Source organism: Neodiprion pinetum, chromosome 2, assembly GCF_021155775.2.
Source record: "Neodiprion pinetum isolate iyNeoPine1 chromosome 2, iyNeoPine1.2, whole genome shotgun sequence".
Classification (NCBI taxonomy): Eukaryota; Metazoa; Arthropoda; class Insecta; order Hymenoptera; family Diprionidae; genus Neodiprion; species Neodiprion pinetum.
In genome coordinates, this window is record NC_060233.1 from 12,719,500 (window position 1) to 12,733,097 (window position 13,598).

At 38.3% G+C, this 13,598-nt stretch overlaps 1 protein-coding gene and 1 long non-coding RNA gene across 3 annotated transcripts; both read right to left on the minus strand.

The window, feature by feature from the left end:
* Positions 1 to 13: 13 nt before the first annotated feature.
* LOC124211641 (deubiquitinase OTUD6B) lies at positions 14 to 5,329 on the minus strand. The gene is made up of 4 exons (XM_046610942.2): positions 5,037 to 5,329; positions 1,445 to 1,829; positions 1,006 to 1,225; positions 14 to 265 (listed from the first exon to the last, which is right to left on the minus strand). Exons 1-4 carry the CDS (start codon positions 5,104 to 5,106, stop codon positions 77 to 79), a joined length of 864 nt encoding a protein of 287 aa, XP_046466898.1. The 5' UTR covers positions 5,107 to 5,329; the 3' UTR covers positions 14 to 76.
* Positions 1,836 to 5,030, minus strand: LOC138190402 (uncharacterized). Of its 2 annotated transcripts, none has more exons than XR_011176292.1 (3): positions 4,346 to 5,030; positions 2,695 to 4,203; positions 1,836 to 2,249 (listed from the first exon to the last, which is right to left on the minus strand). It is a non-coding gene; the product is annotated as an uncharacterized lncRNA (long non-coding RNA). The 2 variants fall into 2 exon arrangements; XR_011176291.1 differs by having other exon boundaries at positions 2,695 to 4,263.
* Positions 5,330 to 13,598: the final 8,269 nt, after the last annotated feature.

Sequence of the window (13,598 nt, forward strand, 5' to 3'; positions counted from 1 at the left end):
TTTTTCATTCGTCACTGCGCGAAAAATTTCATGACAATTGTGATGAATGATTGAGGAAATTAACTCGATACGTCGATCAACTTTCTTCGTTTATGGCAAATTTCGTTACGGAATTATAGTGAGCACCGAGTCCGTACATGTGCCGGTGATAAGTCAAGGTGACCTTTTTTCCTTCGTCCTTATATTCCTCGCCTATAACATACGGGGCTCCAGTTGCTTGTATCACTTCAATCGGACACTTCAGAACTTGGGAGAGAACTTGTAGCTGTTAAAATGAAGCATTAAAGCCATCAGTATCGCTTTTATGAGCAAATTATTCAGCATATCTATAAGTGTGTTTCATTTAAAAGCAAAATTTTGTCCCACCTTTACCTGAAAAATTTATAGCACATAGCAAAACAAATATTTCCCGGAAGGATGTATCTTAAATCCTATTTTAAAATGTCTTCTCGGAATTCGAAGTTATCTCATTTAAACTTCGTCGGAAAAATGTAATTTTTTAAAAACTTGTCGTTCAAAATCAGTCACACTTATACTGACTTGATCCTGGATTTTGTAAAGAATTAAATTCCTTACAAAATTGTAATTTCCACCAACGACGTTTCAAGCTAAATTTTTTCATAATATGCAATTTTGTGGTTTATAATTTTCGAACCATAAGGACTACCAATTTTTCTCAAGGGACACATTTAGAAAATTTCAATTATCACAAAATGCTTCCAGGATCGTGTTTGTATCACCAAATGAATATAAGTAGTAACAACTTAAGAAATGACACCGTCTCTATGTTATTTAAATAGGCAAACTTTCAATTCAATAAGTGGTCTTTCGAAATTGGATTCAAAATGTTCTTTCACAAGGATTATTGTTTGCTATAGACAAGCCTTACAACTAGACGAAAAAAAAAGTTGCTTTCAAATAAAACTGTAATTTCTACTCAAAAGTGACAAAAAAATTTACTGAACATTCAAATATGACTAAATTTATTCCAGTACTATTTAATACCTCAACAGCACCGCCCCATGCAGTTGTCCCTGCAACATCGTCGCAATACTTTGTGTATTGTTCAGGAGATAAGGTTTCTTCTGATTCAGCATTGTGTAAAAATGGTACAAAGTCGTTCATATTGGCTTTGAGGTACTCCGAAGTTTTCACCCTAAGAGTCTTGAAGCCCAATGGGATATCTCCTATTTCTCTTAGCTGATGAGAAACCGCGTTGTACAAACTGAAAGTGAAGTTTATGACCATTCTAATGATGATTGTAGCTTGACACAAGTTCAAGTAATCTCATTAAAAAAACTTATCAGAATTCTGGAATATAAAATAATTCGTTGCACAATTTCAACTGCTGTCCAAGAACGTGGTACTTCAGACCAATGAACAGGAAAAAGCGTCCATAATTCTTTTTTTTCGACATAGGAACAATCCATGAGTAAGAATTTACCAATGGCCATCGCTGGGAATTTCATGAATCCGGAGGTGACGTTCTTGGAGTATTTTTATTATGGCTTGTGTCTCGACGTTTCTTTTCCCATTAACATTTTCTGCCTCCTGCTCAATGATCCTCTGATATCTTTCCTTTTCTGCATTGCTTTTCTTGTCTCTTCGCTTTTGCGCTTTTGATATACGTTGTTGCGTCTGTTCTGGCTGGTTATCATCGGCTGAGACATGTTCGTTCTCAACTGGGGCTTCTTTCAATCTTGAGTTTATTATCTCTTGCTCCTGCTTTTTATCCAGATCGATCTCCAGCTGTGCTATTTCCTCAGTTATTTCTTTTTTCCGTTTTTTATCACCCTTGCAGATAGATTTTTTCAAATTCTGGATTTGAGCTGGTCAAAACCGAATAAGAATAATAATATTAATAGTAATATTAAGAATAGTTATCTAAATTAGAAACAACTTGTGTAATTTGTTACATCTTTTGCCTCATCTTAAATTTTTTTATATTGATTGATGGTTCATTACAGTAAATTTATCATTAATCATGAATATTGTAAACCTTTATAAATCATGAACAGTAATCTTAAGGGGGTATTTTAGTCTTAAACAAAGATTTTTGACCTGTTTTCAGGAATTTTTTATGCCGAACTGATAAATATTTTGCCACATATTTTTTATAGTCATTTATTGATATTTAGAGGTACTCTGTAAATATTTTTATTTAAAAATTATGTTGATTACGGCCGCTACTCTGTAACGCGTGGGAAGAGATAAAAAAAAACGGTACAGCGTGCTCTGCTTTTCTGAAACTGAAAAATCAAAAAGGGTAGCAATTAGTGAGTGTAACTATGGTTGGGACTAAAGAATACGAACGGAAATTGAAATTTATTGAATGCCGGTCTCATAAAAATGAAGTTTTAATTTCAGATATTTTTTTTGTCTTTTAATAACAATAATTGTTCTGAATATAAATGAAGGTAATTAAAATAAATTATTTAATAAAATTTAAAATCATCAATATAAATAATTTTTCTTAGATTTATGGTTAATTAATTTTTTCAAAATTTTAAATAATGTAGTGAAATAATTTATAATTAATATATTTTTGTGTTTTCTTTAATTCATTCGATAGGCTGAAATGTTAATTGGACTGCGATGAAAATTCTTACTTGAAAAATAAAAATGGTTGCAAAAATTGTAAATTTTTATAGAAATTTTCTATTTTCTACATCAATTCAATTTTAAGATACGAACCATTAATCGGCAATTCCTGAGCCATAAAGGGTTTCTTCTTGTTTCTGCATGTCATGGCATTTCTCAGTTCTGCATTTCTTGCCTGAGAGTAATCTGACCTTTTTTTTTTTTTTGCTAATAACACCTGTCTCTCAAATCAGCGAACCTGTTATTAGTCTCGTTATCAGCATACACTTTTGTTCGCTGACCAATAGCTATTCCCATGACAGAAAAAATATGTAGAGTACTGCTGGACTCTTTGTTAAAAATGGAAACTTCTAGGTAGGTGACAATTTCGATCGTGGCAAGTCCACAATATATGTCCTTTGGGCAAAAATCCAAATCAGTGAGTTCAGAGATACTTTACTATTTTGGATGTTCGCTCTCAAGCATCTTTCCAGTAAATTATCTGTCAGGTTGTCGTAAATCGATTCAACCACTTTTAGAACTTTGTTGTTCAAAGGTGGCCTATGCATAATCTTATCAAGGACTTGTTCAGCCTCTGCATTACGTAATATGTGGTACATTCGTCCATTATTTAATACCCATGTTGGCTTTCTTAGCATTGCAATCTTGTATTCATTCACTTCGACACGTGTCCCATACACTCTTCTTGATGAGGGTTTCATCGCCATATGGTTTGTCATCTGAAATGCCTCTGAAGGGCTTGTTGTCACTACCTCTGATATACGTTGTGTATTTGACACCATTCTTCTACATTGATCTTAGAAATATCATCTTCATTTGACTGATGTGCCTGAGATTTATAAATCAGTTGTCTTTATGTTCCTCAGACCACTCATTATATGCATGCTATTCGTTAAATTTTTTTGCATTCCACAGGTTACACCCTTGACAATAATTTGATCTGACAATTGCATCAAACACTTTTTTTTTATTGGATTTTCCAATGAGTGTAGAGGTTTCAAATGAAGAACTATAACCTTGTTTCTCCTAGGTTTCATCTTCATTGACAATGAATTCTCTGTCTGGATTTTAAGCTTCAGAATTTAGTATTCTCTCTTCTTCGATTACACTTTTTAGGGCATTATTGAAAACAGCTCTGGATGCGGTATGTAAATTTTTGAGACAGGTGTAATATATGTTGATGAAAGTAGATGTTGTAGAAAGTGCTTGTCCCAAGTTCATATGCCACAAAATAAATTTATACCTTGGTCAATTCATAATAACTACAATGTAGTGACGATTCAACGATTTACCTCGTATAATTTGACAATAAATCGACATGAATTGATATGTTGTGGAGGGCAATCACAGTTAACTGTAATTTTGAAACCTAATCCACAGCCACGGGTTTGGTCAAAGTACAATTTTTTTTTTTAATATATTTTATACAAATAGGAACTGCCAGCAATTGGCTAAAAATAAAATCTGAAAAAGTACAGTATGCAAGATACGTGCATCCTTAGTTTTTGTGATTTCTTCAACTTTACGGCTAATGCATCAGTGGAATTCGTTCATTGTTCCGTGCTACATCAATTCCGTGAAATTTCGTCTTCTTGGCTCGATCTGCGTAAAGGGCCTGATATTTTGTACTGCCCTGACCATTCTTTAGTGACTACACTCTGCCTGACAAGACAGAAATCAGGACTACAAACTGTCATTACCATGTGTCTGCTTAACTCGAAAGTAGAGAAAAATATAAACTTACTATAGATCTTGCGCAGATTATGTAGGTACGTACGTGAACGTTGATTTAGGTTTTTGCTTCTATATCTGACCGTGTTGTCAAACCTTCCAAGATCCGAAAATTTGCAACAATTTCGAAAAACTCTATGGCGAAATATATACCTATACGCCACTTACAATAGACTTCCTGCAGAGAAGGAGCACACAGTTGCTTCCATGCTATGCAGTCGAGTTGTGAGAATTGTTATAGCATCACCAATTTTGAGAATTTCAAAAAAATTATTTGACCATTTATTCTTCAGAGCTTATACAGTAACACAGATACTACGCTCATTGACAGGCAACGAGCAAAATAGGTTCTCTATGTAAATCAAGCAAACGTTAGGTAAAAGAAATAATAGCAGAAAAGTATATTTGATGAAATTGGTATAATCATATGTGCTCCCATGTTGAAATCCTTATAAAGAACGATTGTTTTTACAATGACAAAAATTGGCCAGTGGTTTGACTGAAGCAACCGACATGTAGACAAATGAATAACTCCGTATACAGCATACAGATATTAACGGTATCACCTGTGCCAGGAGTTTTAAGGGTTAGGAAAACAATTTCGTTGAAAAACGGTGAAAAGGTTTAGACTAGAATACCCCCTTAGATGAGATAAAGCGGTAAAGCATGTGATTCATGTATTCCAAGTCATATTTACATCATACCTTGGAGTTCTTTTCGTTCTTTTTTATGTTTCAGAGACAATGCTTCTCCATTTATCACTTCGTCAGCCATTGTAATCTATGGGAAAATCTTGAAAAATGTTGAGTCCAAATTTCTCAGCCTTCACTAATCGGAATTTACCTCACTCACGACCAAAGTTGAAAACACAGATGATGCATGTCGAAGAATTAGGTGGAATCTGCAGTATTCTAATACCACGAAGTGGTAATACTGCCATAAGTTCGGCAGCACTCTTAAAGCATATACTACTGCAGGTAGCGACCCATGCCGTCAACTTCGAGAAAACTGTGTCCGTCGTGATGAGTAGGCGAGATATGTATCGCTGGATTACCCTGCATTCTCCATCTCTCTCACTCTGCGTTTGATCGTCGGAAAGAAAACATATCGGCCAACTAGGTTGTAGAGAGACGAGGACTGGTTGTGCGTCGTATGTATGCTCTATCTCACTCTTCCTCCGTACTTTTTTACCGACACTAGTAGTATATACACTAGCACGCACTTCTACAGGATTCTAGGGATATTCTGGATTTGTGGGTAATTCGCTTTGTGCACAGGCAACATGCCAGGAAAAATTGTTCCCCATCCAGCGCGGTACCATCGAGCTTATAGACATAACGGTAGCATCCCAAGGCTAGATTTTCACTCGCAGCAAAATTCTGTTGCAATATTTAGCGTTGTTTTTTCTTCATTTTTGGAGCCGAAAATTTTTCGTCTCAGACTCGATTTGTGTAACCCTTTCCTGACTAATGGACCACCTGGAACTCAGAAAACGCAGCGAAAAAAGCGTGGGATCAACAGGTGAGAAATTACGAAGGAAAAAGCACCAGCTGAAATATGTTGAAAACACGGGTCTCGTTTTTTGGCTGTAACTTTTGATCCGTTTATCGCAGCGTATTGGGACTGCGCCCAATCGATTTCTCTCGCAAAATGACGTCGGAATAGTGCATGGAAGTATTCATTCCGGCACTTTTCAAAATTGCGAAAATTTTTGAGAAAAATGCAAAGGGGTTAGCCTTACATTTTCTTCATTTTTAGAGCCGAAAATTTGTGGTTTAAGATTCGATTTAAATGACCCTCTCCCGACTAATTGGACCCCTAGGAACTCAGAAAACGCAGCGAAAAGAGCGTGGGATCAACAGGAGAGATATTACGAAGGAAAAAGCACCAGCTGAAATATGTCGAAAACACAGGTCTCGTTTTTTGGCTGTAACTTTTGATCCGTTTATCGCAGCGTATTGGGACTGCGCCCAATCGATTAATCTCGCAAAATGACGTCGGAATAGTGCATGAAAGAATTCATTCCGGCACTTTTCAAAATTACGAAAATTTTTGCCAAAAATGCAAAGGGGTTAGCCTTACATTTTCTTCATTTTTGGAGCCGAAAATTTGTGGTTTAAGATTCGATTTAAATGACCCTCCCCCGACTAATTGGACCCCTAGGAACTCAGAAAACGCAGCGTAAAGAGCGTGGGATCAACAGGAGAGAAATTACGAAGGAAAAAGCACCAGCTGAAATATGTCGAAAACACCGGTCTCGTTTTTTGGCTGTAACTTTTGATCCGTTTATCGCAGCGTATTGGGACTGCGCCCAATCGATTACTCTCGCAAAATGACGTCGGAATAGTGCATGGAAGTATTCATTCCGGCACTTTTCAAAATTGCGAAAATTTTTGAGAAAAATGCAAAGGGGTTAGCCTTACATTTTCTTCATTTTTAGAGCCGAAAATTTGTGGTTTAAGATTCGATTTAAATGACCCTCTCCCGACTAATTGGACCCCTAGGAACTCAGAAAACGCAGCGAAAAGAGCGTGGGATCAACAGGAGAGAAATTACGAAGGAAAAAGCACCAGCTGAAATATGTCGAAAACACAGGTTTCGTTTTTTGGCTGTAACTTTTGATCCGTTTATCGCAGCGTATTGGGACTGCGCCCAATCGATTACTCTCGCAAAATGACGTCGGAATAGTGCATGAAAGAATTCATTCCGGCACTTTTCAAAATTACGAAAATTTTTGCCAAAAATGCAAAGGGGTTAGCCTTACATTTTCTTCATTTTTGGAGCCGAAAATTTGTGGTCTCAGATTCGATTCACATGACCCTTCCCCGACTAATTGGACCCCTAGGAACTCAGAAAACGCAGCGAAAAGAGCGTGGGATCAACAGGAGAGAAATTACGAAGGAAAAAGCACCAGCTGAAATATGTCGAAAACACGGGTCTCGTTTTTTGGCTGTAACTTTTGATCCGTTTATCGCAGCGTATTGGGACTGCGCCCAATCGATTTCTCTCGCAAAATGACGTTCGAATAGTGCATGGAAGAATTCATTCCGGCACTTTTCAAAATTACGAAAATTTTCGCCAAAAATGTAGAGGGGTTAGCCTTACATTTTCTTCATTTTTGGAGCCGAAAATTTGTGGTCTCAGATTCGATTTAGATGACCCTCACCCGACTAATTGTACCCCTAGAAACTCAGAAAACGCAGCGAAAAGAGCGTGGGATCAACAGGAGAGAAATTACGAAGGAAAAAGCACCAGCTAAAATATGTCGAAAACACAGGTCTCGTTTTTTGGCTGTAACTTTTGATCCGTTTATCGCAGCGTATTGGGACTGCGCCCAATCGATTTCTCTCGCAAAATGACGTCCGAATAGTGCATGGAAGAATTCATTCCGGCACTTTTCAAAATTACGAAAATTTTTGCCAAAAATGCAAAGGGGTTAGCCTTACATTTTCTTCATTTTTGGAGCCGAAAATTTGTGGTCTCAGATTCGATTCAAATGACCCTCCCCCGACTCATTGGACCCCTAGGAACTCAGAAAACGCAGCGAAAAGAGCGTGGGATCAACAGGAGAGAAATTACGAAGGAAAAAGCACTAGCTGAAATATGTCGAAAACACAGGTTCTTGTTTTTTGGCCGTAACTTTTGATCCGTTTATCGCAGCGTATTGGGACTGCGCCCAATCGATTTCTCTCGCAAAATGACGTTCGAATAGTGCATGGAAGAATTCATTCCGGCACTTTTCAAAATTACGAAAATTTTCGCCAAAAATGTAAAGGGGTTAGCCTTACATTTTCTTCATTTTTGGAGCCGAAAATTTGTGGTCTCAAATTTGATTTAGATGACCCTCACCCGACTAATTGTACCCCTAGAAACTCAGAAAACGCAGCGAAAAGAGCGTGGGATCAACAGGAGAGAAATTACGAAGGAAAAAGCACCAGCTAAAATATGTCGAAAACACAGGTCTCGTTTTTTGGCTGTAACTTTTGATCCGTTTATCGCAGCGTATTGGGACTGCGCCCAATCGATTTCTCTCGCAAAATGACGTCCGAATAGTGCATGGAAGAATTCATTCCTTCACTTTTCAAAATTACGAAAATTTTTGCCAAAAATGCAAAGGGGTTAGCCTTACATTTTCTTCATTTTTGGAGCCGAAAATTTGTGGTCTCAGATTCGATTCAAATGACCCTCCCCCGACTCATTGGACCCCTAGGAACTCAGAAAACGCAGCGAAAAGAGCGTGGGATCAACAGGAGAGAAATTACGAAGGAAAAAGCACTAGCTGAAATATGTCGAAAACACAGGTTCTTGTTTTTTGGCCGTAACTTTTGATCCGTTTATCGCAGCGTATTGGGACTGCGCCCAATCGATTTCTCTCGCAAAATGACGTTCGAATAGTGCATGGAAGAATTCATTCCGGCACTTTTCAAAATTACGAAAATTTTCGCCAAAAATGTAAAGGGGTTAGCCTTACATTTTCTTCATTTTTGGAGCCGAAAATTTGTGGTCTCAAATTTGATTTAGATGACCCTCACCCGACTAATTGTACCCCTAGAAACTCAGAAAACGCAGCGAAAAGAGCGTGGGATCAACAGGAGAGAAATTACGAAGGAAAAAGCACCAGCTAAAATATGTCGAAAACACAGGTCTCGTTTTTTGGCTGTAACTTTTGATCCGTTTATCGCAGCGTATTGGGACTGCGCCCAATCGATTTCTCTCGCAAAATGACGTCCGAATAGTGCATGGAAGAATTCATTCCTTCACTTTTCAAAATTACGAAAATTTTTGCCAAAAATGCAAAGGGGTTAGCCTTACATTTTCTTCATTTTTGGAGCCGAAAATTTGTGGTCTCAGATTCGATTCAAATGACCCTCCCCCGACTCATTGGACCCCTAGGAACTCAGAAAACGCAGCGAAAAGAGCGTGGGATCAACAGGAGAGAAATTACGAAGGAAAAAGCACTAGCTGAAATATGTCGAAAACACAGGTTCTTGTTTTTTGGCCGTAACTTTTGATCCGTTTATCGCAGCGTATTGGGACTGCACCCAATCGGTTTCTCTCGCAAAATGACGTCGGAATAGTGCATGGAAGTATTCATTCCGGCACTTTTCAAAATTGCGAAAATTTTTGAGAAAAATGCAAAGGGGTTAGCCTTACATTTTCTTCATTTCTGGAGCCGAAAATTTGTGGTCTCAGATTCGATTTGAATGACCCTCTCCCGACTCATTGGACCCCTAGGAACTCAGAAAACGCAGCGAAAAGAGCGTGGGATCAACAGGAGAGAAATTACGAAGGAAAAAGCACCAGCTGAAATATGTCGAAAACACAGGTTTCGTTTTTTGGCTGTAACTTTTGATCCGTTTATCGCAGCGTATTGGGACTGCGCCCAATCGATTTCTCTCGCAAAATGACGTTCGAATAGTGCATGGAAGAATTCATTCCGGCACTTTTCAAAATTACGAAAATTTTCGCCAAAAATGTAAAGGGGTTAGCCTTACATTTTCTTCATTTTTGGAGCCGAAAATTTGTGGTCTCAAATTTGATTTAGATGACCCTCACCCGACTAATTGTACCCCTAGAAACTCAGAAAACGCAGCGAAAAGAGCGTGGGATCAACAGGAGAGAAATTACGAAGGAAAAAGCACCAGCTAAAATATGTCGAAAACACAGGTCTCGTTTTTTGGCTGTAACTTTTGATCCGTTTATCGCAGCGTATTGGGACTGCGCCCAATCGATTTCTCTCGCAAAATGACGTCAAAATAGTGCATGGAAGAATTCATTCCGGCACTTTTCAAAATTACGAAAATTTTTGCCAAAAATGCAAAGGGGTTAGCCTTACATTTTCTTCATTTTTGGAGCCGAAAATTTGTGGTCTCAGATTCGATTCACATGACCCTTCCCCGACTAATTGGACCCCTAGGAACTCAGAAAACGCAGCGAAAAGAGCGTGGGATCAACAGGAGAGAAATTACGAAGGAAAAAGCACCAGCTGAAATATGTCGAAAACACGGGTCTCGTTTTTTGGCCGTAACTTTTGATCCGTTTATCGCAGCGTATTGGGACTGCGCCCAATCGGTTTCTCTCGCAAAATGACGTCGGAATAGTGCATGGAAGTATTCATTCCGGCACTTTTCAAAATTGCGAAAATTTTTGAGAAAAATGCAAAGGGGTTAGCCTTACATTTTCTTCATTTTTAGAGCCGAAAATTTGTGGTTTAAGATTCGATTTAAATGACCCTCTCCCGACTAATTGGACCCCTAGGAACTCAGAAAACGCAGCGAAAAGAGCGTGGGATCAACAGGAGAGAAATTACGAAGGAAAAAGCACCAGCTGAAATATGTCGAAAACACAGGTTTCGTTTTCTGGCTGTAACTTTTGATCCGTTTATCGCAGCGTATTGGGACTGCGCCCAATCGATTACTCTCGCAAAATGACGTCGGAATAGTGCATGAAAGAATTCATTCCGGCACTTTTCAAAATTACGAAAATTTTTGCCAAAAATGCAAAGGGGTTAGCCTTACATTTTCTTCATTTTTGGAGCCGAAAATTTGTGGTCTCAGATTCGATTCACATGACCCTCCCCCGACTCATTGGACCCCTAGGAACTCAGAAAACGCAGCGAAAAGAGCGTGGGATCAACAGGAGAGAAATTACGAAGGAAAAAGCACTAGCTGAAATATGTCGAAAACACAGGTTCTTGTTTTTTGGCCGTAACTTTTGATCCGTTTATCGCAGCGTATTGGGACTGCACCCAATCGGTTTCTCTCGCAAAATGACGTCGGAATAGTGCATGGAAGTATTCATTCCGGCACTTTTCAAAATTGCGAAAATTTTTGAGAAAAATGCAAAGGGGTTAGCCTTACATTTTCTTCATTTCTGGAGCCGAAAATTTGTGGTCTCAGATTCGATTTGAATGACCCTCTCCCGACTCATTGGACCCCTAGGAACTCAGAAAACGCAGCGAAAAGAGCGTGGGATCAACAGGAGAGAAATTACGAAGGAAAAAGCACCAGCTGAAATATGTCGAAAACACAGGTTTCGTTTTTTGGCTGTAACTTTTGATCCGTTTATCGCAGCGTATTGGGACTGCGCCCAATCGATTTCTCTCGCAAAATGACGTCGGAATAGTGCATGAAAGAATTCATTCCGGCACTTTTCAAAATTACGAAAATTTTTGCCAAAAATGCAAAGGGGTTAGCCTTACATTTTCTTCATTTTTGGAGCCGAAAATTTGTGGTCTCAGATTCGATTCACATGACCCTTCCCCGACTAATTGGACCCCTAGGAACTCAGAAAACGCAGCGAAAAGAGCGTGGGATCAACAGGAGAGAAATTACGAAGGAAAAAGCACCAGCTGAAATATGTCGAAAACACGGGTCTCGTTTTTTGGCTGTAACTTTTGATCCGTTTATCGCAGCGTATTGGGACTGCGCCCAATCGATTAATCTCGCAAAATGACGTCGGAATAGTGCATGAAAGAATTCATTCCGGCACTTTTCAAAATTACGAAAATTTTTGCCAAAAATGCAAAGGGGTTAGCCTTACATTTTCTTCATTTTTAGAGCCGAAAATTTGTGGTTTAAGATTCGATTTAAATGACCCTCCCCCGACTAATTGGACCCCTAGGAACTCAGAAAACGCAGCGTAAAGAGCGTGGGATCAACAGGAGAGAAATTACGAAGGAAAAAGCACCAGCTGAAATATGTCGAAAACACCGGTCTCGTTTTTTGGCTGTAACTTTTGATCCGTTTATCGCAGCGTATTGGGACTGCGCCCAATCGATTTCTCTCGCAAAATGACGTCGGAATAGTGCATGGAAGAATTCATTCCGGCACTTTTCAAAACCGGGAAAATTTTCGCCAAAAATGCAAGAGGGATAGCCTTACGTTTTTCTTCATTTTCCGACTGAAAGATATTAGTCTCAGATTCGATTAGTATGATCGTTACACTAATTGGACCCACAGGAACTCAAAAATAGCACAAAAAATAGCGTAAGGTCAGCAGCGGGGGAACTACTAACGGAATCTTCTATTCTTTGTAGGCTACTCTTGGTGCGTTCCTCGCAGCGTATTGGAACTGCGTCGAATCGACTTCTCTCAGTTGAGTACGTCTATGTACCGTATGAATAGATTGATTTCAGCATTGTCTAAAATTCACAAACAACGGATAGAAAAAAACTGACGAGGTCTACCTTCCTTTTTTTTCGAGCGGATAATTTTTCGTCATAGAATCAATTCGAACGACCCCTTTCCAGACTTATTGGAACTCTAGTATTACAAAAAGGTATTTGGAGCGTCGTGGGACCAATACCTGAAAAGATACGAAAAAATGACGAAGAAATTCCAGTAGGTGTTATTCAATTTATTCATTGTTACGTATAATAGTAATACAACATTACACATCTCGAATCCTGCAGAGGTGCATTGTAGCTTTTAGCATTGTAGGTACTCAGACTGGACCCCAAACTACGCTTACAAACAACATTAATAACTATTTTATACAACATTGTTCATATTCTGCTCAATGCAATATATATCGCAGTATCTATTCTATATAGAAATAACGTACTGATTATATCAATGAGAATATTATTATAGTAATTATTGGTATAAAATCATTAGTATAATGCACTAGTATAACATAATAGATTTATAGTATTTGGAAACTTGGTAAAGTAGTATACACTGACACCTGAACACTTGTACTACATTGAATAAACTGGAACTGGAACTTTGTCCCTACGAGTTTCTGATTTTTCTTTCCCACCTCGTTAAAAATCCAGTGCAAATTTGATGTTTTTCAGCCGTAAGTTTTGATTCGTTGCAAAATTATGTTGATACTGATTGTGAATAAATCGATATCAGCATATCCCAAAATCAGCCAAAAATTTGCGACTCTCGGAGTTTGGAACCTTTTCGTCGTAAAATCGTTTTGCAGGACTTTTTTTAAATCAGATAATTCTAACCCTCAAAAATGCCGAAAAGACATTCAATAAAGCGTATATAGGACCAACAGCAGATGAATTACGAACAAAATCTTACGTTTTCGGCTGTACTTTTAATACTTCGCTCGCAGCGTATTCCACAAAACTTTTCTATAAGCTCTATGAGTAGCTGTTAGAGATATAAGAAAAAAAATCTAATTCATTCTCATTATTCTAGAATCGTCATACATGTAATGCAGTGAAATGAATAAAGTGTTAATATCTTTTTTATTTTTGTTTACTAGGGGCTGCGCCCCTGCGCGCTTCGCGCGCCAACCCCACCTCG